This window comes from Haliaeetus leucocephalus, unplaced genomic scaffold (assembly GCF_000737465.1).
Source record: "Haliaeetus leucocephalus isolate CR32 unplaced genomic scaffold, Haliaeetus_leucocephalus-4.0 Scaffold276, whole genome shotgun sequence".
Lineage (NCBI taxonomy): Eukaryota > Metazoa > Chordata > Aves > Accipitriformes > Accipitridae > Haliaeetus > Haliaeetus leucocephalus.
In genome coordinates, this window is record NW_010972712.1 from 53,974 (window position 1) to 79,188 (window position 25,215).

The 25,215-nt window shown below is 54.8% G+C and overlaps 3 protein-coding genes across 3 annotated transcripts; all 3 read left to right on the forward strand.

Annotated features, from left to right (window-relative positions):
• Positions 1-901: 901 nt before the first annotated feature.
• Positions 902-3,241, forward strand: LOC104833266 (dentin matrix acidic phosphoprotein 1-like). Its single transcript, XM_010569853.1, has 4 exons — positions 902-955; positions 1,056-1,103; positions 1,565-1,819; positions 1,979-3,241. The coding sequence occupies exons 1-4, from the start codon at positions 902-904 to the stop codon at positions 3,239-3,241; spliced, it is 1,620 nt and encodes a 539-aa protein (XP_010568155.1).
• A 10,149-nt stretch (positions 3,242-13,390) lies between these two features.
• On the forward strand, positions 13,391-17,036 carry IBSP (integrin-binding sialoprotein). The gene is made up of 6 exons (XM_010569854.1): positions 13,391-13,444; positions 13,526-13,576; positions 13,705-13,776; positions 13,966-14,022; positions 16,050-16,151; positions 16,464-17,036. Exons 1-6 carry the CDS (start codon positions 13,391-13,393, stop codon positions 17,034-17,036), a joined length of 909 nt encoding a protein of 302 aa, XP_010568156.1.
• Positions 17,037-20,171: 3,135 nt separating this feature from the next.
• On the forward strand, positions 20,172-24,797 carry MEPE (matrix extracellular phosphoglycoprotein). The gene is made up of 4 exons (XM_010569855.1): positions 20,172-20,231; positions 21,789-21,842; positions 22,600-22,692; positions 22,803-24,797. Exons 1-4 carry the CDS (start codon positions 20,172-20,174, stop codon positions 24,795-24,797), a joined length of 2,202 nt encoding a protein of 733 aa, XP_010568157.1.
• The last annotated feature ends 418 nt before the right edge of the window (positions 24,798-25,215 follow it).

Below are 25,215 nucleotides of genomic sequence, written 5' to 3' on the forward strand. Positions count from 1 at the left end.
CCCATCCCGAGCACCAGAAGAGATGCCAGCTTGTACCACATCTCAAGGTAAAGGTTTTGGTTTGTTTGGGTTGCTTTGGCATTGCATGGAGTGAAAATGGCAACGTCTGGGGATAGGGGTTGTAGATTTCCTTGCAAGTTTTGGTACAAAGCAGGAGAAACTTGTAAGCTGGCATGTAGGTGTTGCTTCATAAGGGAAGAAATGAGGAGTGTGATACTCTGTTCCAGTGCATTTCGGGCGCAGGCTGATGTGCAGTGCGGTTAGCGTGCCCCACGGGGATGCAGTGCTGGGCTGCTTAAGAGACTTGGAAAATGAGAGCAGAGCTGGAGGAAATCCCCCCATTGCTTTACCTGCCTGTGCAGGCAGCAGTGCCGCTGGGATGCCAGACTGACCCAGAGGCTGCTCCACAGGGTTATCTTACCGGGGTGCTCCGCTTTGGGATGGCGGGAGGTCTTGCAGGGCTGTGGGGACCGCACTGGGTGGGAGGCACAGCTCTGCAGCCGACGGTCTCGCGGTGCTGCCCATCTGTGGTGCCAGCTCCTGTCATGGTCACCAAGCTCAGCTGGGTGTTAGGTGATATTACTGCGGGAACAGGGAATTATGGAGGAGCTTTCTCACTCTTTAATGATGCTTAGACAAAAAATCTGCAAGAACATGGCCAGGTATTTCAAATCCCAAACTAAAGGGAAGTTCCTGTACAGGACATGCCAGGAGGTGGCATGAAGACAACCTTTGGCTTGTTGGATGATGTGCCAGGCTGAGCACCATGTGCCGGCACAGCAAGGCTGTATCAGTTGAAAGGGCTTTATGGGGCCAAGTTACAGCCAGGGGCACGTGCAAAGCTTTGCTCTAGCGTGCAAATAATTTGCTTCCTGTTGCAGCCACAGGGACCAAAACTGCCATGAGGGCCACGTTCCTGGTGCTGCTCCTCTGGGCCGTAGCCTGCGCTCACCCCGTAAGTACCCACTGGACAGGTACTCAAACCCCAAACCCCAGCAGTTTCGCCCAGCCAAGGCACGTGGATCACTGATCAGATGTTTCCTGGATGTGTTTAGGTGCCTGGCCGTGAGCCCGCCCGCCTCCGTCGCAGTGCCCAGCAGGAGGTAAGCGGGGGGGGGTGCCCCAGTCCCACAGGTGGCAGCTGCTTGTAGAGCAAGTCTGGGATGGGGAGCCAGCTGGCATCTTTGGACCAGGCACCTGGGGGAAGAGCTGCCGCTTCTGCCGGTCTTTGAGCTTTGCCCATCTACTCAGTCTTTTCAAGCTGGGTTGGTTTCACATCATGTTGCCTTGCCTCCCTGTGCACGTTCCCAATTCACCCGTGTTGGTCCTGAAAAAGGAGTTTCTGTGCTCTGAACCATCATGGTTTGGGCTTTTCTGGGTTGTCCTTTTGTTGGTGGCTACTTTTTTTTGCATCAGCAGGAAAAACTGGAGGGCTGAGGTGTGAGCAATGAAAAAGGCTTGAGCACTTGCATGGCTTAGGAGTGATGTATCATCCCGCCACAGTAACAGTAAACATGCAGTAGTGTTTAATAAACTAAAGCACCGTGTCATGTTTTGCCTCCAGGACACAGCAAGTGAAGATTACCTCAACAAGCTGGGCAACCTTCTGGGTGGTGGAGATGGCAGACATCCTCCTGCCAGTGCAGAGAGAGGGGACAATGCCCTTGCCGGGGACCCGGCAGGTGGGAATGCCGTGGGTGAGGAGCTGGGTGAGCATGGTGGCCGAGAGAAGGGAGACAGAGTTGAGGACACTCAGCGCCTGAACTGGGTGGACCACAAGGACACAAGCGCCCGGGATGGGAACAGCCTTGGTTTCCTGGTAAGTGAGCGGAGAGGGGTGTTTTGCTCTGCCAGGAAAGCACACTTAGCCCCAAATCTGGTGTTGGTCAGGGTAGTGCTTGGCCTGCATGGTGAGCAGTGCCGATAATGCCTGTGCATTGCAAGCCTTTGCATTTGTCTTCATTTGTCACCTCCATAGGAGGAGGATGCACGTGATGCTGATGATGGTGACAACGGAGAGCACCGTGGCACTGGAGTCAATGGGCTTCCCTCCCATGCTGGCGGGCTCCTGGATGAGGAGGATGACAGCGGGGATGACACCTTTGATATGAATGGGGAAGAGGAGGGGAGTGAAGGTCCTACTTACATAGCTGGTGCCGATGGGGTAGGCGAACGTGACCATGATGCTGGCCGTGGGGACGCCGGGGCTGGCAGAGGGCACGGAGACAGCAGCAGCAGTAGCAGCAGCGAGAGCACTGGGTCGGACCACTGGCAGTACAGGAACTACCTCAGCAGCCGGTATGAGCGGACCTACAGGCAGGGAGGGGGCAGTAGCAGCAGCCAGGAGGAGGAGAGTTACGACTTTGAGGACGAAGCCATGCAGGGTGACGACCCCTCCATCTTCGATGGCCCGGGCAGCAGCTACAAGGGGCGCCGTGCTGGCCCCCACGCGCTGGGGAGCAGCAGAGAGAGTGGCTGGGGGGCTGGCTCCCGCCGCTGGGAGGATGGTGACAGCAAGTCCCCAGAGGTGGAGGACACTGACTCGGGAGAAGACAGCCTGTCCACAGAGGACAACAGTCAGTCAGAAGAGCCTGTCACCAGCCAGTCAGAGGAAAAGAGTGCCAGCCGCTCCGAGGAGGACAACCCCTCCATGGAGGACGACGGCAGCAAGTCCAGGGACGGCACTGACGAAGAGTCAGATGAAGAGCCGGGAGAGTCCCTGGAGGACATCTCCCAGGAACTGGTGAGCACGTCCAGCGAGCGCAGTGGTAGCCAGTCCCAGGAAGGGCAGGAGGACCGGGAGTCTGCCGAGGACAGGAGTGCACCATCACCATCACCTGACAGTGAGTCCAGGGAAGACGAGGGCGACCAGAGCCAGTCCGCAGAGGACACCGTGGAGCAGTCAAAGGAGGATGAGAATGACTCTGACCCTGATGGGGACATGCCAAGCACATCAGCAGAGAGCCAGAGCGCATCACCGGAAGATGACGGCAGTCAAGAGGATAACGTAGGCGAGGACAGCAGGTCCACAGAGAGCAACAACAGCGAGTCCCAGGAGGACGATGATGATGATAACGACGAGAGCCACTCCCAGGAGGATGCCACCCGTGAGTCCAGCAGCCGTGGGGATGACAGCTCGCTGCAGAGCCTGGAGAGCAGGAGCCGCAAAAGGCGGCCGGGTGCCTACCACAACAAGCCTGCTGCTGACTACGATGACAACGACTGCCAGGATGGGTACTGACGTGTGCCTCACAGCCTCGTCGGTGCTGGGGGTACGGGGGGAGGAGGGGTTTAATTTATTTGCTATATAGCCTGGTTGACTTCTTTCTGAGAAGATGCTGTGGATAAAATGCAGGCAGGTTTGCCAGAGCTCAACCTGGGCACAACTACACAGGGTGCAAAGTGGGAGGTGATGCCAGACACAGGGGAAAATGCCAAACCACAGCAAGAAAAACCATTTCCTATACCAAACCAGAGAGCAGCTGAGAGCTGTGAGTGCCGGCAGGGTGATGCTGCCCACTTGCCACAAGGGCAAAGTGGTGGCTCGGCTCTCCGGGAGCCCTGCCTGAGCATGCTGGGCAGAAAGATCCCTGTATTCACCTCTTATATTTACCTACCACTGCCCTAAAAGCATCTGTCCAGACTCCAATGGGAGCCTTCCGTTAGCTCCATGTCCTGCACATAAGCAGCAAAAGCTACAGCTGGTGTGCACACGCGGTGCGTGGGCTCAGCGGTGTGTGAAGTACCACTTCAGAATGGGATGTATGTAATATTTTGTAAGAAATGTACAGAAAACATTATATTGTATCCTTTTTGCACTTGTATTTCAAAGCTGAAAGGTACCCTGTTGATTTCTTTAATTACCATTAAAACCAACAAACTCCACAATGGTGTGGTTTGAGGTGTTGCTGGTTTTCCTCTCCTGGGGGAGTCGGGTGCTGCAATTTGGGATTGGACTGGAGGGAGCAGGGAGCAAAGGCAGGCTGTTTGCATGGGGAGCTGCAGCATGCTGGGGTGAGGGGGAAAGCAGAGGCTGAGGGGTGTTCCTAGCCCACTATTTCCAGGCACCTGAAGGGCCACCCTTGCCCCTAGGTGACCCAGCAGTGACGCTGAAAAGCTGGCTAATGACCCCAGGAAGCTGGGCCTGGGGCTTTGCTATATTATGGCCATCACCTGCTGCAGTGTGAGCAAGGGTTGTTCTGCTCTTCCTGAGGTGCTGGAAAGGAGATGCCCCAGGACATGGGGGCTCTCCCAGACCACCGGTTCTGGGTGCCCGCAGCGGCCCCTGGTGCCAGGTGCCCTGCAGCAGAGATGCAGGTGAGCAGGGCAAAAGGGGTTATTGTGGGCTGGTACATCTTGGGTAAAGCCTCTCTTACTCAGTGTGCCTTTTATTTTTTTTCTCCTACCAGCAAGCAAGTAAACAACACATTATTTGTTTAAAATCCCATCCAGGCCCTTCTTTCTCGTTCATGTGTGTATGACAAGCTGTACAGCATGGGTATCGATGCTGATGGAGGAAGCTGCGGGCTGTTGCGTAGCTGCACAGTTTTACACTATGGAGTTGTGGCTCTGCAGGGGACAGTCTCCAAGGGGTCAGTGCGAGTGGGTGCATGCCTTTCAGCTGCCTGGGGTCAGTGGTGTCATTGCTGGGCATTGCAATACTGAATTCAAGAACCAGTAAAGAAATTAAATAATTTTTTACTACTTATAGCAAAACTGCACTTAATTTGTAGACTCTTACCACCACTACAAAAGCTGGGAGCTGAACAGCTCCTGGGTTTAGTGGACTTTATGTTTTAATTTCTGCCTTGTGTAACCTTTTTCTGCTTCTGTATGAGATCAGCTCTGAAAAGCACAGCTTCCCCATGCTGCTGCCCTGGGAACAGTCCTCTTTCCTGACCCTGCCTCCTTCACCCCACTGGTCCCCACTTCACAGTGGATACCTCGACTGTGACTTGCCCCATATTATTTGGACCTCTTCCATTTGTTGCCTGAGGAGTTGGGGTGCTGTGATGGTGATGATGCCCGTCAGGGTTGCGGGTTCAAAAACGCTGGTGCACAGCCCCATCGCTGGGGTGAAAGATGGCAAGCACAGATTTGGCTGCAGCCCAGAGGTGCAAAAAGGGCTGGGTGACAGCCGCCGCTTTGGTTTAAAATTGTAGCAATGATGTGTTTGCCGGCTCCTCTGCATGGCAGCGCCCACTCTCCCGTCTCCAGCGAGCAGTGCTGCCGCTCCGGCAGTGGAGACGTTCCAGGGTGCCGGCTCTGCCGCAGGACTGGCTTGCATCCCTGGGGCCATCAGAGGTGGTGTTTGCCTGGGGACAGCTGTTGGGCATGGGGATCGGCAGGTGGTTTTTTTTGGGTCTGTCCGGGAAAGTGAGGGGTGCCCCACAGCTCTGTGGTGAGCCCAGCCTGTGAGCGGGATGGCCAAGAGGTGGCAAAGGGTGGGATTGAACGGGCTCTGTGAAACTGCTTCTTGCAGTTTGTGCGTGACCCTCTGTCCACCCTCATCCTTGTGCAAGTGGCACTGGGTGAGCGGCAGCACGGCACAGCTGGGGAGGGGGCTGCTTGCCTTTGCCCCCTCCCCAAAGGGGACAATGAGCACTTGTCCTCCTTGTTTCGTGCACAGAGAGAAAAACCGGGTTGATTTGGCTTTAGTTTGAGCGGCAGGGGTGTGTTCCTTGCAAACAGGGCATGTGGCACCCTGCTGCACCCTGTGCTGGATGGGTAGCTGGCTGCACTCCCACTGCACGTGGGTCCCCTTCGCATGCCTTCCCAGGGATGTGCTGCGGTTGCACGCACGTCCCCGCCAGCAATGCCTGAAATTTGCCTCCTGCTGGCTGGCTGCTCCCCAAAGGCCAGGGAGCCAGTGCCAGAGCTGGCTGCTGCCTGCTGGTCCTGCCAGGACAGCTTCCCGCAGGACTGTCCCTGCCAGGCACCATGGTGGGGGGGGGAAACTCAGCCCTTGGCTGGGGAAACCTCCCGCCTGGCTGCAGGGAGGGAGCCACTTGTGTTGGCCCTGTGTGGGGATGTGCCCAGCACCTGGCAGCACGTGTCTGCGAGGATGGGCAGGTTTTTGGGGACACCGGTGGCACTGGGCTGTCCCCATCAAATGCTGTTCATCCATGTGCGAGCAGGGGGTCCCGCTTGCCATCTGGAGGGGCTTGGTGGCAGGCAGCACTTCACAGGGTGAGGTTTTGGATGGCCAGAGATAGTGTGGGCAAAAGATGCTCACGTTGAGGGTTTTAAGACATTTTTTAGCAGCAGCCTGTGTGTTTGGGTTTTGCAGCATGTGCCTTTGCTCAGTGAGCATCTGAGGGGAGTACTCCCATTTTCTGCTGTAGTGCAGGCAAGAAAAGCAGCTGGGGAGGTTGACTGCAGGCTCTGCCATCGCTGGAGGTGTTCCTGCATCCTGTTTTGGGCTGATTGTGCAATGAAGTTGTAAGGGTCAGCTTGCCCAGTGGGTTAGGCAAGGATAAAAAATGGCCACGTCAACGTATACATTTTTCTTATCCACCCACATGGCATTTTTTGTGCGTTGGGGGTGGCCTCTAGAGCTGAATGTGGTGATTTACCCAGGAATCAGCACTGGGGTTTAAAGCAGATATTTTTGCTTGCATTCAGGTTTCTGGAAACACGAGTGCATCATCTTAAAAAAAAGGTTTCTTGTTTATATTTTTGTCCTTTCCAAGAAGAAAAAAATCTATTTTTAATAAGTAGCCAGTGTGGCCAAAGCAGTGGGAGGGAGCAGCGCCGAGCCCAGCTACAGCTGCTGGACTTGGGGCGGCCACAGCACGCAGGCTACGTTTATTCAACCCCCTTATTTTCCTGGCTTTGGTGGGAGAAACAGAGACCCTCATGACCCTCAGAGTACCTCTCCATCCAGCGGTGGCGTTTTTTGCAGCACAGCCAAGCGCCTTGAGCTTCCCATATTGGGCTGAGCACCACAGCCGGCTGCAGGGCTTCTCCTTGGCCCCTGATTATCTTTAGCAAAATGGGAATAACTCTGGAAGAAACAGTCTGATGGGATTGTCTCTTCTGCGCCCCTTGTGATGGATTTCTGTGACAGGAACTGCTCCTTGCCAAGCACGTGGTGAGGCCAGGAGAATTTGATTGTGTTTCTCTGCCCTTTTCAATGGGAAGGAAATTCCATCAGAATTTCCATCAGAAAAACCTCAGACAGTATTGCTGCTGCCATCAATGTGAACAGAAGAAATGTCTCAACCATGGGAAAACAGCATCTGACCTCAGTGAAACCCCAAAATATTACAAACCTTTTGAATGCTCTAAGGAAACTTTTCTTCCAGCTCCCTTTACTGACATGCACTTCAATGGGAAATAACTACACCACCATCCCCCCCCAGCCCAGCTCAGCCATGTCCTGGGAGTTTTGTCATCCTCCCCAGCACTGTCCCAAGGATTCGAGCATACAGGATGGCATGTGGAGTGCAAGCATTAGCATCCACCTGTACTGTGCCCCCAAACTTGCTACAGAGACCTTAAAGCTGCAGAGTAAGCAAGTGGTTTGCAGTTCAGTTTTTTCTGTTTTCACACACTGAAATACAAAGCTGCAAAGAGCTGGTGTTTTGTGTTAGCAGAACGCATGAAGTTTCTGAAAACAGGAGCTGAACCTGCAACTGGGGAGGGGAGGCAGCACCTGCCCTCTGCTGTCCCAGGCCCGATGCTGTTTCACCTAGAGCAAAAAGTGTGTTCATTATAGTGTGAAAACTTTCAGAGCCTTCTTTTTGGAAAATAAAATGAGTGCCTGAGTGTTAAGGTATTTATAGCAACAGACATGTACTTGTCTGTGTATATATGGATACATACACAAGTGTTGTGCAACTCATGTATGTTCAAAATAACAAAACCAGTACAAGTGCAGCAGTTCCCTGCTGACACACAGCGCCATCTGCCTCTGTTGCATATGGCAAATTTTTAAGCCCAAACGTGGGGTTTTTTGCAGGTTCAAGCAGTGTGTGCAGTGGCCGGGAGGTAGGCAGTCATCGGCAGCGTAGTGCTGGGAGCAGCATGCCTCCACGCCATCCAGATGTCTGACTGTCCGGGGACACTGATTTGACTTTCGCAGAGAGCTCAATACCTGAGCTGAGCGTGCAGGTTGTTAGTGGGTGCCTCTGCAGTGAACCCAGGGTGTCTGCCTGCTCTCCTCCCAAAATGGAGCCTTTTGGGGGGTTTATTTGTTTTTTCCTCCTGTTTCTGTCATGTGGCTGTGTTTGAGGGCTCTCACATGTGGATGGAGGCAGCAGAATGGTGGTGGGACCAGTCCTGGTAACTTATTCTACTTGGTGCACAGTTCATTCCTCCTGAAAAAAAATAAAACAAGCAAAAAAACCAGAGGAAATTTGATATACAGATATTGCTCAAACATGTGAGGATCTGGGTGGTGGCGGCGAGTGCTGGGTTTTGTGATAATGCTGTGACCTTGCCTCAGTGATTTGCTGGGTTTCTGCTCCCCAGAGTGCTGCCTCAAAGTGCTGGCATAACAGACCTACTCGTGGCCCGTGTTTTGCCAGGTATGTAAATAGCATTAATTTCCTTTATCTGGTTTCCTGCCTCAGAGAAAAAGGAAAATCATATGAAACATTTAGTTACAGACGGCCAATATACAAAGGTTGTGTACTGATAACAGGTTGATATGTGGCACATTTTAGGTGTTCTCCCCTCCCGCTTTTATTCTAAAATTGACTGCTTGCAAAAAAATAGCAAGCTGCATGTCCAGCTGATGTTGGTTTGCATTTGGGTTTGTGCTGTGAGAGGTAAGAGGGATTGGAGATGGATCCTTTAGTCTTATGCTGTTGGTGGAACACCCTCTCCTGGCTCATCACTTTGCTCCCCAGTTCGTGGCCATGGCGCACACACTCCTGTCCCTGACAGCATGTAGGGAGATGTGGGAGCCGGGCCAAGCTCTGCCTCTGGTGCCTCCCCCCTGCCATTTCGAAGGTGCCCTGGCCACTGTGCTGCATGGCAGGGGTGCCCCTTTCCCTGCCTGCAGCAGCACCTTGGCCTCTCCCCGCCATGCTCAAAGTGTCCTTCTGGTTTTGTTTTCTTTACTTATTTTTGGCCCTGAGGTTTCATTCAAGAATAGCTCCAGGGCGTGGAAATAGGACAGTGTAGCCCCGACCACAGCCTTGGCCCTGTGGTGGACCCGGGCAGGACCGGAGCACGCTGCTCTGCTCATTTACCACCCTGCAAAATAATGATTAAATTTGGACACAGGAGCCGTGTCAGCCTGCACCAGACAGGGACGCTCTGACCATGAGTCTTCACGGGCTCGGGCAGTTACATCAAAACCATATGCAGTGCCCCTGCTGGGCCATACTGGGTGGAAGCCCACCCAGTTGCGGTGCAAAGCTGGTGCCAGCGGTTGGTGCAAACCCCATCAGCAGGTCATGGGATCGACGGCAGGGCTTGAATGCAGCAGCAGCTGCCTGGGATTGTTCATCACTGTCTGCTGTGCAAGGTCAGCGATGCGCCCATGCAGGGCCTGGGGAGTGGGCTGCCTGCGTAACCCCCAGCTTACTCACCAAAGCATGTAATGAGGAACACAGCAGCATACTTGTACAAGTTGAAAAACTGATGAGAGTGCAGAAGGGAAACCATTGCATTTGCACATGTGGACTGCGTGCTGCATGTCTGCCTCGTCGCCTCAACATACTCCCGAAAAATGCGGTTTTGCTGCTGTCACCTGTTGGCACATCCCCTGGAGGCAGGCGAGCTGTTCCGTGTTTTGTTTCCAACTGTTTATCTACAAAGGTGAGATTATTTTCATGAAGCTGTCAGATCCTGAGATCACTTTTAATAACAGATACCAAATACTGCTTTGGGCAAATGGGTGATCTCTCCAAGCCCTGCTGCCTTGGAGAGCCAGAGTTCTTGCAAAAGCATTAAGAGCTCAATGCTCCAACCCTGAGATGTGATGCTTTTAAATTTTTTTTTTTTTTTTTTTTTTTTTTTTTTAAATGAAAACATTTTGGATGCATTTGGCTGACTTCCCTGCTGGTGTCCCTGCATGGTGGTGGGAGGTTGCCGTGCTGGTGGCCTGCCCAGGCAGCACCCGGTCTCAGGCCCAGGAGCTAAACATAGGTGCCGGCTGCTCGAGTCACTTCGGCACATGTTAATTATCCTGGTGCTTTTTAGGGATCTTGGGTGAAATATGCATTTTTATAGTCAGTTTTCTTTTTTTAAGCAGCCTGGAGCAGAAGCCCTTTAATTACATTAAAAATTGCCTCCCACCAGCACTCTCTGTTCCTCAGCCCTGATGAAATTTAAGCTCAAAGCTAGGCACATGCTCACTGCTCTCCTGTGCAGGGCAGCCCGTGATGGTGTGGGGCAGTGGGAAGCAGGGCTGTCTCTGTCCTGTGCCCCCTGTATCACCCCCCAGCACGGCAGCACCTCCAGCCACCCCAGCCCCATGGGGCTGGGGGCTGCCGGGTCCCTCACGATGCTGGTGTCTCTCTTTACCGGAGGCTGCTGTGTTGGCATTGGAAAACTGCATGGCTTCCTTTTTTTTTTTTTTCTTTTCTCTTTTTTTTGTGTGTGTGGGTTTTCCTGGCCTGGGGCACCAGCTGAAAGCCACGGCCAGCTCCAGGCCTCCCTTGTAATTATGGCTCCTCACAGTGACACAACGGGCTTTGAAGCCCATGGGGCAGGCACAGCTGCGCAGTGCAGCCCCAGGGTTTGCATGGCGGGGACGCGGCCCAGATTGCTGCCAAGGCTGCTGGACCCCTGGGGGGCTGCAAGGGACCTCTACCTCCCCAAAAGCATGCAATGTGCATGGTGTTTCATCAGCAGTTAGCAACTCCCCACAAAGTACCTGTTGATGTGGTGATGAGCAAGAAGACAAAATAACAACAATAAAAAACAGCTTTGTCTTTCTGGTCCTAACCTGGGAATTTGGTTAACTGGAAATCCTTTGCTTCCCAATCAAATTCAGGCTCAAACTGGGCTCCCCTGGATGTGGGTGAGGCTTTCGACAAGCGCAGCCCCCAGTTTTGAGCAGAAACATGAGCGTTCACGTCTTTCACTGCAAAGCAGATTTTTCTGCCCTAAATAACCATAGTTTTATCACTGGCTAACCTGTGTATCATCAACCTACTTGAAGGCAGGCATTTTCCAGCCCCGCTGTTCCCTCTTTGAGGGTTGTAGAGCTGATTGCATCGGGTGGGATTTGCAATTCTCCTCGCCCCTGTGCAAACTAAAGCTTCATTCGGTGAAGAATCAGTCCCCTGAGCTGCTGCAGCCCAGGCGCGCGCAAGAGTGGCAAGGGGCCTTTGCTGATGAGTGTAAGTAAAATCTGGGAAAGAGGGAGCAGAGGTGCACTGAGGAGCTGGGAAGCTGAAATCCCAGTGGGAAATGATAAATATAGGGAAAGGAGAAAGGATGTCCCTGCAGAGGCGCATGTAGGGGGGCAGCTGCAGCACCCGTGTGCCCCCATCCCCTGCTGTCAGGTGGAGGACAAGAGGGGTGGGCTCCGACCACTGGCTGTATCCTGCCACCAAGGTCCCTGCTGAGCTTTGGATGACCATGAGGGTGGGGTTTTTGCCTTTTTTTGCCCCAGGCAATTATTCTGCTTTGCTGGGGTTGTGTACAGAGCTGCCAGATTTCAGCTGGGCAATACCTGATTTTGGAGAGTGAGGGGCCGGCCCGGCCCCTGTGTGGGTCTGTGTGGTTCAGGGGGCACGAGAAACAAAGCAGATGTGCATTTCGTAGCATTGCTGTGGCAGAAATGGCTCTCAAAGGAGGATTGGTGACACCTGTATCCGAGTCCCCTTTTCTTTCCCTGCCCTTCCCAAGGCCCGTTTCACCTCTGCAGGCAGCCTGTAGAGGGATTTGTTTGGATTTAGCCTTTTTTTGTCTAATGGCTATGCCCAAGTGACTGTGGAGCTGGGTCTTTGAGGTTGGTCTTTTTTGTCTTCTTGAAAAAACAGTGACAGAATTTCCCCAAAAGGGAGGTAGACACCCCCCGAGAACAGATTTCCCAATATTTATTTTAATTTAAACCCAGAGTGTTATTATACCCTCTGGCCTCCTGGCCGTTCCTCTGAGGCCAGACCCTCAATTAAGTGGCGTGGTGCAAACCTCCCCGGGTTTGGCAGCGGCGTGGGGTGCTATGTTTGTGCACCAAATCTGCCGGCGTTGAAGTTTGGGGGTTTTCTGGCACACGCTGTCGGGCTGGCGTCACTCTGGGCAGGGCGGTGACTGGCTTGGGAGGGGGCAAAAATAGACCTTATATCCCAGCAGGGCAGCGGCAGGAGGAAATCTGTGCCGGCTGACTCCACGGGTAGCCATCGGTGCTGTGGCAGGGTAAGCTTGCTGCTGCTTTTCCCAGCCAGGTTGTGCATTGCCATCTGCTTTTTGCAGGGGAATGGGGGGCTCAGCTTGCTGGCAGGGCTGGATGCTGCTTTTAGCCCTTTCCTGCGTCTGTGGCTTCATGAAGCACTCAGATGGAGGGGATGAGCATCCAGAGCTTTGCTGCATGGCCAGGGAAGCTAGCTTGTAGCCAGTTGTTTTCTAGCCTGAGTTAAACAAAGATGGAGAAACTTCAAGTGCAAATAAATATAATAACTCCCCCCCAAACCTCAGCACAGCTGATGGTGGGTTTAGCTGGAACAAGGGTAGGAAGAAGGAAGATTAGTAGGCTTGACTGAGCCTGGGGGCATGCCAGGAGCATCCCTCCCTGGGGGGAAGCTGGGACGCTGCAGGAAAGGTCGGGCATGCTCCTTGCTGGGGCTGGGATGGAGGAGGGCAAGCCAAGTTTTGGTGCTTAGGGGGTGCATCTTGGACATGCCCAGAGCCAAGCCTCCCCACTGGATATGCCTACGGGGGTCTCCTTGCATTACTTGCTGCTATTTTTGTCAATGGCAGACTGTAGAAGCTGGTTATATTCATTTATTTGTTTGCTTATTTGTTTTTCCTCAATGAGGTTAAACTCTCCGTGGTGTAATTCCCAGGGGTGTTGCTCCCTGGGCAGAGCCAGAGCAGGTTGCAGGGCTCTGGGAGGGTGGCCACTGTTGCATCTCCAACGGGAGGTGTCCCCACTTGCTTGCAGGTGATGGGGAAGTAGGGGCAAGTAGTCCTGCTCGGGGAAAGCAATGCGTCCACTCATGGGTGAAACTTGCTCTTCTGGTATTTTGTGGCTTCTTGCAAACACAAAATGTAGTCATGGAAATTGAGGCAGATCTGTCAAAAAAAAGAAGGACTTGGGTCTCCAGAGGGGTTGGGTGACCCCACTGAGAGGAGACTGGAGGTCAGCCTTTCTCCTCCCCGCTCACCCAGGTGGACACAAACACCTGTAAGATTCAGGGAAGTGACGGTGCTTTCTAGCTGAAAAGCAAGGCCTCACTGTGTTTCACTGTTCCTAGAGAAAGCAGCCATGAGGACTGCCCTGGTCTTTGCCTGCCTGGTGGGTATGGCGTGTGCCTTCTCGGTGAGTTCTGGGCAGTGGGGGGACCCCCCAGCCTCGCTGGGGCTGGTGTGGGGTGCGTGCCAACTCAGCCTTTCCCCCCAGGTCAAGAACTGGCTGTGGCGAGCCAAGTCGGATGACTCGGACGAAAACGCGGTAGGGTCTCCCCCCCACCCCGCGTGCCCAGCCCCACCCAGTGCTGGCCTTGAGGACGAGGATGTTTCAGTCACTCCTGTACCCAAGCCCACAGGCTGGTGGGATTTACCCCCTTCTTCTCCTGGTAGGTGTTCAAGAACAGGCACCGGTATTACCTGTACAGATATGTCTACGTGCATCCCCTGCAGCAACGGTACCAGGTGGGTGCTTCAGAAGGGTTGCTGATGCTTCACTGCCCACCAGATGCAGAGATATCAGCCCAAATGAGACAGAGGCATGTTCTGTGCCCCATCTGCCACTGGCCTGTAGGGCTGGGCTAAGACCGTTGTGCTCATGACACCGATGGAGACCCACCAGCCCCGCTACAGCTCGGTTTTCCCTCTCCTTAGGGCACTGACTCATCAGAAGAAGAGGGGGACGGCTCGGAGGAGGAGGAGGAAGGGGGGGTGAGTATGGCAAACCAGCAGCCTGCAAAACAAATATGGGAATTTGGGAACTTTCTTTGGGTTTGTAGTGTCTGCTCATCAGCATTTGTGGCCGCTGACCGCCCACAGCCTTGCACTCTGGATGTGACTGGATTTTCTACTCTGGGCTTTATTTTATTATTTTTTGTGTATTTTTTCCTTTTTCTTCTTTTTTTAAAGAGGATGGGCGGGGAATGCACCAAACAACCCTGAGACAAACTTTCTGGGTTTCCATTTTCAGGTGGCTCAGGAAGGAGCAGGACAGTCCAAAGGGCAGAAGCAGGGGTGCTCACCTGCAAGGCAAAAGGCACTGTTAGGGAATCCTCTTACCTTCCCCTTTCAGGGTGCGTTCCCTCCAGAGTGCTGATAAAATTGCTATGGCAAATACGGTTATGCTCTGCACACGTGCATGTGGAGGGACACAAACTGACACTATACTGGGAATTGCATGTTTGTACCAGCCCAGCCAGTAATGCTGCTCCTGTCTGCTGGGTCAACAGGAGCTCAGGCACTGCTGCATTTTGCAAGAGTCATCCAGATACAAAATTAAATGCCAGGGATTACGAAGATCTCTTGTGCCTCACCGGGCTGCAAATGCTCAAAAATAATCCAGTGGTCTCAGGCACACAGGTGCTTCGAGACAGGGATCTGGCATGCTTGGAAACCTATGTGTCAGGTCTGATCACGTTTTTTTTTTTTTTTAAATGTAATGATTCAAATGCTAATTTCAGGGGTCTTTTTAACAGGAGTGTAAGCCTGGGCATCTGGTCCTAAAACCCCCTTTGGAGGCCCGCCTGGGGCTGGGATGCAGCACAAGGTGGCCTTGTCCCCCAGGTGCCTCTGCCAGCCCTGGCACTTCCCTGCAATTTGCCGCTTTCTGCCTGTTGTTCTCCCCTACCACTGCGATCACTAGGGATAACTTTGAGTAGTGGGATGAGACAGCCAAAGGAGGAATTTCATTCCCAAGGGAGAAATTAAGTGACATGCAGGAATGCAGCTGCTGTTTGGGGCTGCCCCTTTTGCTTCAAGACCACCAGAGCAGTGGCCATTCCTGGGCAGGGATGCTGCATGCCTTCACTGGCAGGGGGTGGTCAGCAAGATAAATTGTGATGAAAGGCCCCAAGGTCAGTTATAGGTATGTAAAAAGCACTGTTATATCGGCTGCTAGGTGGGGGGGCATCGCTCCCATTGGCACAGCCAGCTACACCATGCAATTTGGTGGCTCCTCCACTGGAGACGAAAACAACCTGGGTTTTCTCTGGCATCATATGCACCCATATTTTAAGTGTCTGAGCTGGCTCAAAACGCCAGGGTGAGCATCCTTGGTCTTGGCACACAAGCAGCGGGGATTGCCCAGGGCAGGGATGGCAGTGACCCTGCATCTCCCTGCCACGGCTGGGTTCCTTTGCCGGTGGCAAGGTTCTCCTCCTCCCAGGCTGGGGACAGGGTGAGCTGCCCCACCAGTTCTTCAGTGGTTGCTCCAGGCTCTGATTGCATTTGGGTTATTCATTGCTTTTTTTTAGCAGCAGGGACTGCTCTGCACCCTGCTAAGAGACCCACTCTGCTGCATGGTCTCTGGGGCCGAGTGGTGCTGATGGCTTATTGCTGGTAGGGTTTGGGCTCATGCCTGGCTTTGAGCTGTCACGCTCTTGCCAGCTATCTACACCTGGTGCGTAGTGTGTCTGCATGTAGTGTGCCTGTGGCTTGCTTTGTTTATTGGAAACTGGGAGAGGTAACTTCAAAAGCAAACCTTTAGATGCTTTGTAAAGCAAAATGTGTAGCCAGAATGGGAACACCCGACTCCAGCCACCACAACTTAATTGCAAGGCTTGGGCTGCCCTGCTGCATCTTCTCAAGTTCAGCCTGGGGCGAGACCCGTGGGAAAGCAGGAAACTCAGAGCAGCACCCAAACACTGCGTGGGGATGCTGTGTGCCCCCCTCACTGCTGGGAGGGCTGCGCTCCACTCCTGCTGCTGACCACCTGCCCTGTCCTCTCCCTGTCCCAGCAGGAGCCATCCCATGCTGGCATGGAGGCAGCTGGCCACCCTGCCGGAGCAGGCCCTGGGGACAGCCAGGGCAGGCTGGGAGGAGACATCATTTCTCCCCAGCAGGTGTGGTTTGGGGAGCTGGAGGGGAGCACCCGGGGGGAGGGTATGTTCACTGCATGCCCACTTGCACCCATGGGATGCCCTGCACCCTGTTTCTGCATGGGGGGGCTGCTGCGCAATATGCCCACAGCTGGGCCAAGCTCTGGGCATTAACCCGGCAGGAGGGTCAGAAGGGGCACCCCAAAAAGGCAGCCTTGCCATGCAAGGCATGGGGGGGATGCTCAGCTGTGCCCATGCCTGCCCCACACCACGTGGCACTGAAAAGCTACAACCTCCTGACACCCAACTAATGCCGTGTTATTTTCCCCCCACCAGGGCAAGAGCTGCCAAGGACCCCTGAAGGGGGGCAGGAGCAGCACTGCCGGCAAGGGGGGTGACTCTGAAAATGAAGACAGCGATGAGAATGAGGAGGAGGAGGAGGAGGAAGAGGTCGCCGAGAATGAGAATGGCATCAATGGCACAAGCACCAACACCACTGAGAAGGCAGATGGACCTCACGGCAATGGCACCGCGGTGGCTGAGGAGAGCACTGGCACAGCTGAGGAGGAGGAGGAGGAAGAGGAGGAGGAAGAAGAGGAAGAGGAGGAGGAGGAGGAGGAAACCGAAGTGACCACCATCACCAGCACCACTGGTGAAGACGGGCTGTCCCAGGCAACAACCATGGGAGATGGGGGACCCACAGATGCCACCACAGTTGGGGAGCAGTGGGAGTATGAGGTGACGGCTGCAGACCACAGACGGGGGGAGGAGGGCACCACCGATGGCAGCTACAGGGATCAGGATGAGTACACCCGTGGGGACAGCTACCGGGCCTACGAGGATGAATATGGCTACTACAAGGGGCATGGCTATGATGTGTACGGCCAGGATTATTACTACAGCCAGTGAGTGGGCATCATCACTGCCCCATCCCACTCAGGAACATGTATCCAAAGGCTCACTGCAGCTGCTGCATGCCAGAGGGGACACCAGGAGGCTTGCGGTATGCACCGGCTCTGTCCCAGGCTTTTTTTTGTATCTCACAAAGCTAAATGAAATAAAGCAACTGAACTGAGCTCATTGGTGACGAAGGGTTTGCTGCCAAATTTGCTGGGGTCAGCGGGGTGGCATGGCAATTGGTGGGCTGAGGGGCTACGGGTGCTCATGCTGCTCAGGGTAAAATCTCTTTGTTCTAGCTCAGATGCACATAAAAGGGCGGAAGAACAGAAAGGCTAACTAGGAAAGCTTCTGTAGAGTCCTCTCCGAAAAATGGAAGGGCATTTTTAGGGTCACTGCTGTGGGATTACTGCTGTAGAGTTGATGTGAATTTGCAATGTGTGGGTGACGATAACTTTACCATGTCTTCCGCTCCTCAGTAGCATGTCTCCCATGGCCTGACCACACACCAGGCAATATTAATAAAGACATTAATTTCTCTTTCCGTGCATCACTAGCTGTAGATGCACACTGCTGTAATGACAGCTTTTCTTCTGCATCCCTGCACCAGGCATGTGGGTCCCACCGAGGCTGGGCACCTTGGATGGGTTTCAGACACTGGTGCTGCAGCCCAAAATGGTCCATGACTCTCCCTGCCACACAGCCTCATCCCCAGGGTAAGGTAGGGCTGTCACAGTGAGAGCAGTGCATCCACTCACCTCCTGTGTAAGGGATGGGGATGCTTGGCTTGTGGTCCCCAGGATCCCTGCCCAGAATCACCTTCCCATATGACTGTGGCCCTGGCCAACTGGGGATCAGCACCACAGACCGGGAAGGACAAAATCCCGTTGGGTTCCAGGCAGTTGCTGCCATTTAGGAAAAGCAATGGCCCTCATGCATGGCTTACGGCAGGTACCGCACTGCCCTTGCACTGCTGGAAAGGAAACTTGTGTTCAGCTCCCAGTATAGGTCCAACTGCAAAACAAGTTTCTATTCTTGCGGCAGCAAGCTGCTGGCCACTGTACAAAACCGCCTCTGTGTGCCAAAGCTGGGCTGCAGCTGCTGGGGTGGCAGGGGGTGCTGCCTGCAGGGTGGGCACCCGTGGGGCCAAATCCCTCCAGTGGCACTGGGGTGCCCTGCACATGCTCGCAGCTGGTGGGGGACACACGAGAGCCTCATCGTCCACATCCCCAGGGGGTGTCCAAAGACGTCAGGGAAGCAGCATGGACAAAGGGCCCTGGTGCTGCCAGGGGCTGGGTCCCACTCCCACAGGGCACCCAGCCCGGTCCCATGTGCGTCAGCCCCCCCAGGCATCCAGCCAAAACTCTGCCTCCCTGAGCCAAGAGGCACCGGCTGGTTGCTCCAGTACCTGTGGGGCAGTATCCAACCATGGCTCCCTGGCTGGTGGGAGAGGTCAAGTTTCCTCCTGGCTCTGAGATTTGCTCCTGCCTGAGGCTGGATGCTGATGGTTTAAGCATTTCTGGCGTTAATGCAGAGGTCATGCTTGCTCCCAGGGTTTGGGTCGGGGCAGGGTGGCAGGTGGGATGGGAGGTCTTGTCACCACCACCACAGTGAGCAGCTGAGCCAGGCTAGCCACAGCAGGGGGAACCCCCCTCAGCATTCACGTAGGCGACCAGCAATACCAGCAAAGCTAGAGGGGTCAGGAGGAGAGCACGTACGTATGGTGTGCACATCCTCGTAGCACCTTCCCACAGCAAAGGTGGGCTCAAAGGGACCTGTGCAAGCAGTGCAGGAAACAAATCTTTCTTTTTTTCTTTTTTACTACTCTTCTATTTTGGACTTGCACTGGTCTTACCTCAGGGGGGTTGAGGTTGAAACCCAAAAAGCAAGTGTCGGAGGCTATGGCGTGGTGGTGGCTCTCAACTTGGCCATCACTGCCCCGTGGAGCGGTCATGGCTGCAACCGGGCTGGGCTCAGTGTATCAGCCTTCCCTTTCTGCAGCCCTGCCAGCTTTCCCATATCAGTCACGGAGAGCATGTTACGACCCACTGCATCCCCTCTTATCAATAACCAGGCTGGATGTGTTCCATGCTAAGATCTGTGTTAATCATCGAGCAATTTCGCCTTCAGAACAGATATTTATAAACTGTGCTTTCTGTTTATCCAACCAGGTGGAACATTTGATAGCTGTCTTCCACCACAAACACATTTTTAGCTGGAAATTACTCCCCCTGGTTATCTGCGGGCACTGCCAGCCCTGACAAATGTTCCTGGGCAGGAGCTGATTGGCTCTGCATGCCTGGGGCCAACTTTAAATTTCAGCAAAGTGGGCACAGCCTCCATGGTCTGCTGCTGGGACCTGTCTCCGACAGCGAAAGGTAATCTTCTTACCTAGTTTGCCTGCCCTGTCTCTCCCCAGCCCTTTGGCTCTGCCCTCCCTGAGCAAGGCATCTCCTGCTTTCACTCTGGGCAAGCTGCGGTGGGCACGGGGAGACAGCCCGAGCCTCGGCTGTGTGCATCTCTGCATTGCACTCTCTTGAGCCTACCTTGCTTTGTATCGCTGATCCTTGTGCATGAATTTCCTCCCAATGTTTTCTGGAGCAACACTTGCATGGCTGAAAATAGTCTCCTGCCAGACCTGCGAGCCCAAGCCAGGGTGGATGGATGATGTGAGAATTAGTAGCCAAAAGAACTATTGTCTCCTGCCATTTATCAGTGCTATTGAAAGCAGCACGCAAGTTTCTTAACTCAGACTTACGAATGTATGGCTAAGCCTGCAGTGGTGTTGGTGGTCATTTATTGCAAATATCCACCTAAGCTGCTTTGATGGTATGAGTTAAGAAGCTTTAACACCTGGTGCCGGAGCACCCACTCGGTGCTGCTGGCTGTGCCTGTCCTTGCCTCACCACTGCACGCACATGACGAGAGCATCGCCTTTGCTGTGAGGAGTGCAGAGAGGCAGAGTGATGCCGAGGGCCACCTCAGAGGCTGGGGAAAGATGGGGTTGCTGGATAACCCCGCTGCCATGGGGGCTTTGGGACAGCAGGAGTTTTTGGGTTGCTGCTGTCTGGGACTGTTGGGGACTGCAAGTCCTGGGAAGACAAACTCCAGTGACACTTCGCTTTGTGCCCCCAGGAGCTGCCCAAGATGCAAACAGCCCTTGTGTGCCTGTGCCTGTGCCTGCTCAGCACGGCCCTCTCAACACCCGTGAGTATGGCTCTCCCCGGCTTCCCAGCGTGCCACCGAAAGTGTGCCCCAGCATGCTTTCAGCAGCAGGAAAACATGAGCTGTACTTGCATGTAGCACCTCTGGGGCTTGGTGGAGGTTTTGAGGTGCTGGCACAGAGGTGAACCCCGCAGGAAAAATATAGATTAGCACTGAGGTGCCTGATCATGTCGCTTTAATTTAGCAGTTAGGGCATTGTGCAAGGGCTGGTCTGGGTCACTGTAACTCTTCCCCTTGATTTCTGCAGATTTGGAATCTGCCCAGAGCTTTTGGCCTGGGAACAGCCTGAGCAGAGCCACAAGAAGGGAGGCGTAGGGAGGATGCTTGCCTTATCCACATGGGTAACAGGGGGTCAGAGGGGTGCCTGCAATTATATTCCAGCTCTCCTAATACGAAATTTGGACAGATATAACTGAAACAAAGGGCAAACTAAGATAAATATAATAGCAGCAATTTTTGTCCTGCATAACTCCTGCCCAACATACTAAATATACAGCTAGAGTGAAAATCTGCTCCTAGCAAAGGCTTGCTTTTCCAGCAGGGTAAGGAGGAGGCAAACTACATCTTCCCCGAGGGCTGGGCCCCAGCCGAGCGTCCTTTAGCCCCCAAGACAAGCTTGCACAACCAGATCTGTCGCAGGGCAGCACAGGGAAAGGCAATAAATCAGCCCAGATTTGCTTTTCAGATAGAGGCACAGAAGAGAGCCGGTTAATACTCTGCTGCATAACCAGGGCGGTAATCCAGCCTTTGACATTGTTCACAAACAATGGAATAGCCCAGGAATATTTAATACTCTGGGGCATGTTTCTGCCCCTTTCATCTGGGCTTGGGGTGCTTCAGTGGCTGATTTTGCTGAGACTTGAGGGGGCTCCCCTCCATGGAGCTCTCTGCCCCTCTGGCACATAAGGAATGCCCTGAAATGGTTTGGTGGGTCTCACAGGATGCTCCCACCTCCAGGTCCCCCATCCCTGATGGATGCACTGGCCAATACATCCCAAAAGATGACAGGATAACTGGGGGAAGCTGAAAGCTTGCAAGCATGTACAAAAACCTGGCTGTGAGGGCACAGGTGTTGCTGCTCACTTGCCCAGTAAACACTGGGAATCACCACAAGTTAACCAGGTCCTGGCTCCCATCACAGTCAGATCTCAACCGTAAGTTGGAGCATTGTGGTATGAGCAGTGGTGCCATGTATTAAAACTGCTCTGCAATGAAAATACTCTGCAGCAGAATCCAGTAAAAGGGTATTTGCAAACAAACAATATCCTATTAAAAGTAGCATGCAATGCAAGTAATACTTTTCAGACCCTGGAAATGGGGTTTTGACCTTTCCTACTATTGCTGGCTTTAAGCCAGCACCCGAGGTAGCACCTGGCAATTTATTGGCTTATCAACACAGTTTTCCCACCGTTCCCTGGACATCATGGCGTGCCCATCACACTGGGCAGGGTGGGTGGCTGGCAGCGGGCATTGGCAGGTGCCTGGATGCTGGAGCAGCATTTGACACCTCGTCTCTCGCTTGTGTTTTGCTGCCCGCAGGTGCCACCGCCGCTGCCTGGGAGAGCTGCCGGGAACTGTGTGGGACAGCACCGGGTATGTCCCCCCCTGCCCCATCCAGACCCCGTGGGGTGCCCTGCACTGGGGGCGCAGGGAGAAAAAGCCGCTTCTGGAGGGAAGGCCCAGTGAGCTGCAGAAAAAGACCAGTGGTCCCCTCGCACCTGAGCAGCCCTTACAAAGAGCAGGGGAGAGCAAAGGTGCGATGTGCTGAGGGAAGGGAAAGGCTCCCCCCCACCAGCTGCTCCTCTGCCCCTGTCCAGCCCCAGAACACAAATGCTTGGTATATCCACAGGTAAGGTTGTAAAAGTCCCAGGCCCAGCTGCTACTGGTTTTTTTCAAAGTGTATCAGTATAAAATACATCAGCAGCAAAATTCAGATGAGTAATGTGGAAGAAAATGCCTGGTTTTGCCTATTGGAAGCCAGCTGCTGTCCTTCCAGTGCTTAGGTCACCTTCAGTCCCATCACTCATGTCTGATGGGACCATCAACCAGATTGTTTATTCAAGTCATAAGCTACCTTGCAAAAAAACCCCCTACAGCTCCTGAAAGCAAGCAAAGGCAGAAAATGACCCCAAGGAAAAACCAAACCCTGGAGCCCAGGAGGCGAGCACACACGTCCTGCCCAGGTCCCTGCCTATGCTGTCGGCCACAAGGTGGTGGGAGCTACCACCCACCCTGGGGCCCCAGCGGGTGCTTGTGGGACCCTGCTGCAGTGCCAGGCACAGCAAGGGAAGCTCCTACTGTCACATTTAATAAGAAAATTGTAGGGTTTGGGTATTTTCTTCCCCACCAGATACTGCTGAAAGGCTGCAATGCCAAGCACGGCTTCTACGTTTTCAAATATGTCTACTCATTTTCGACACGGAGGAACCAGACACAGATAAAGGTGAGGAGGTGGCCAGGTAGCACAGCAGGACCCTGGCTTGGCTGCGGCACCCCACGCAGCCAGGAGGTGCTGGGGCTGGGCCTGACCTCTCCCTTGTGTGTACTGCACAGAAGGAAGAGGCCGACAGCCAGAGTGCTGCCCCCGGCCGCCAGCTGGGTGACGACAAAGCCAGGCAGGGGCCAACGGAGGACCGGGTGGCCCCGGAGCAAGGTGACAACAGCAGCACTGATACAGTGGAGAACGGGACTGGCCTCAAGCCCGAAAACCGCAGTGCCCCAGGCACTGGCAGGGATGCTCACAGTCCTCGCCCAGGCACCGGCACGCGAGCGCGTGGTGGTGTCGGTGTCGTGGGTCCCACCTCGGCCAGCTCAGAGGGCAGTGGCGACCTGGATTTGGTGGTTGAAGTTGATGGTGGTGTTTCCATTCTCCCCCAGGGTGGACGCCCCAGAGAGGCCGTGGCAGGGAACATCTCCACTGTCAGGAGTGAGGACAGGGATGATGGTGCCCCCAGTGGGGTTCCAGTGGAGGGGGCCATGACAGCTGGGAGGGAGAGGGCCCCTGCCACCGGAGGGGCTGGGGATGATGAGGGCAGTGGTGAGGCCACCATCCCTGGCCAAGGGCAGGAGGGGATCATGCGGGGCACAGGGACACGAGGCGCTACTCTTGCCTCTGTAACTGAGAAGATGGAGGATGTTCAAGTTGATGCTGAAGGTGTGGATGAATACGCTTACATCCCAGACTCGGGCAGCGTCACCGTCACCCACGGGAAGGTGGGCAGCACAGTGAGGGCCACCAGATTCACCCAAATCTCTCCAGACAAGGATGACAAAGTCAACATCTTCATTGGGAGGGCCAACATCCATGTAGGGGAGCAAGAAGCCACCCAGGCTGGTGCCACTGTAGGAAGCAAGGATGATGGCATGCCTGCTGTGGGAACCAGCAGCCCCCTGCCCAGGCTGGGTGTCACTGCTGCACACGACAGTGATGATGATGATGGCATCCCTGCTCGCAGGCAGCCTGAAGAATTGACTACCACAGCCACGCTGAGCCATGTGGACAGTGTCACCAGCAGACCTGGGGATGGCCATCCCACAGGAGATGACGAGGAAGCTGCCACCGCCGTTGGTGATGAAGAAGGACAAGGGGCCCCCAGCCCCTGGAGGGTCGCTGATGGTGTCACTACCATCCCCGAGGAGGCTGGCATCCATGGGAACAGTGATGATGAGGCAAAAGGTGAGGGGCAGAGGTTCGACAGGAGGCCGGGCCACCTGGGTGTCACCACCCCCCGCCAGGTGGGTGACAAGGAGGCCACTGCCGCTGTCCCAGCCGAGGGGGCCAGCATCCGCCTGGGCACCACCGTGGCCTCCCCTGGGGTGAGCGAGGGGGACTGCACCACTGCTGTGGAGATGGCCGGTGGCCGCACGGCAGGCGAGAGCACCATAGCAGGGAGAGGGGGGAGCGGGGAAGTGGGGCCAGCCACCCCCCAGCCCCATGGGGAGGGATGGCCCAGGGTGGGGGTGAGGGTCCGGCCTGGGGGAGCAGGGCTGGACAAGACACCCAGGATGGACAAAGCGCTGTCCCCACGCACAAAAGCCATTAGCCGGGTGTCAAGTGGAGCCCAGATAAGGGCTGACGGCCGTGACGGTGATGCCGGGGGCAGGCCGCGCACCACTGAAGCAGGGGGCAGTCCCCCTCCGCCGGCAGGGCAAGCCAGGGGCAGCACGGCAGCGGTCAAAGGCCAGGAGCGAGGGCGAGGTGATGAGGCGACGGTGTTGGGGGCCCGGAGGGGCCACCTCCCCAGGCACCATGGCAGGAGACCAGGGTCCGGGGCACCGGGGGCATTTGCGGCGCTGGGCCACAGCAGGCAGGTGGACCAGGTGAAGCGTGCCGACGAGCTCCACGTCCGCGAGCGGGCCTTTTATGCCCTTGGTGGGGCGGGGGGCGGCCCCCGTGGCTCCTACACCAGCCTCGGGAGTGCCGACAGCAGCCAGTCCTCCGAGGGGGAGCAGGGCAGCCACAGCGACAGCCGACAGACGGGGCTGCGGCCCTCGGGGTGGGGAGCCCCAGGGCACCCCCATGGCCACTGGAGCCAGGGGGCCCTCTGAGGGACTGCCAGTATCCACCACGGCAGGCTCCAGCAGTGGAGTTGGGGGGGTCCCACATGTTGTGTCCCCCCCCAGCATCCCTGCTGCAGGCGCTGCTCTTGCCTGGGTGAGAGGCACCCTGCACATTGCTGGGGTTGCATGGTGCTTCGCAGCCCAGGAGCCAAAAATCACTGGTTCATGCAATCCTGCTGTTAATTTGAGGGGGCTGCATCCAGCGCTGTTACAGCGATACATGGGTTTGCTGTGCTAGACAGCCATGTAATGGCAATTGTGCTACACGGCATAGGGTAGCGTTGTTTGTGCACTGATGCGAAGCGAGTAAATAAAGGGTGGGAAAAAGCCTCTGTCATCACAGTTTCACTTCCAGCCTAATGGAGAAATAAAAGCATTTCTGTACCTAAGGCTCTGCTGACTTTGT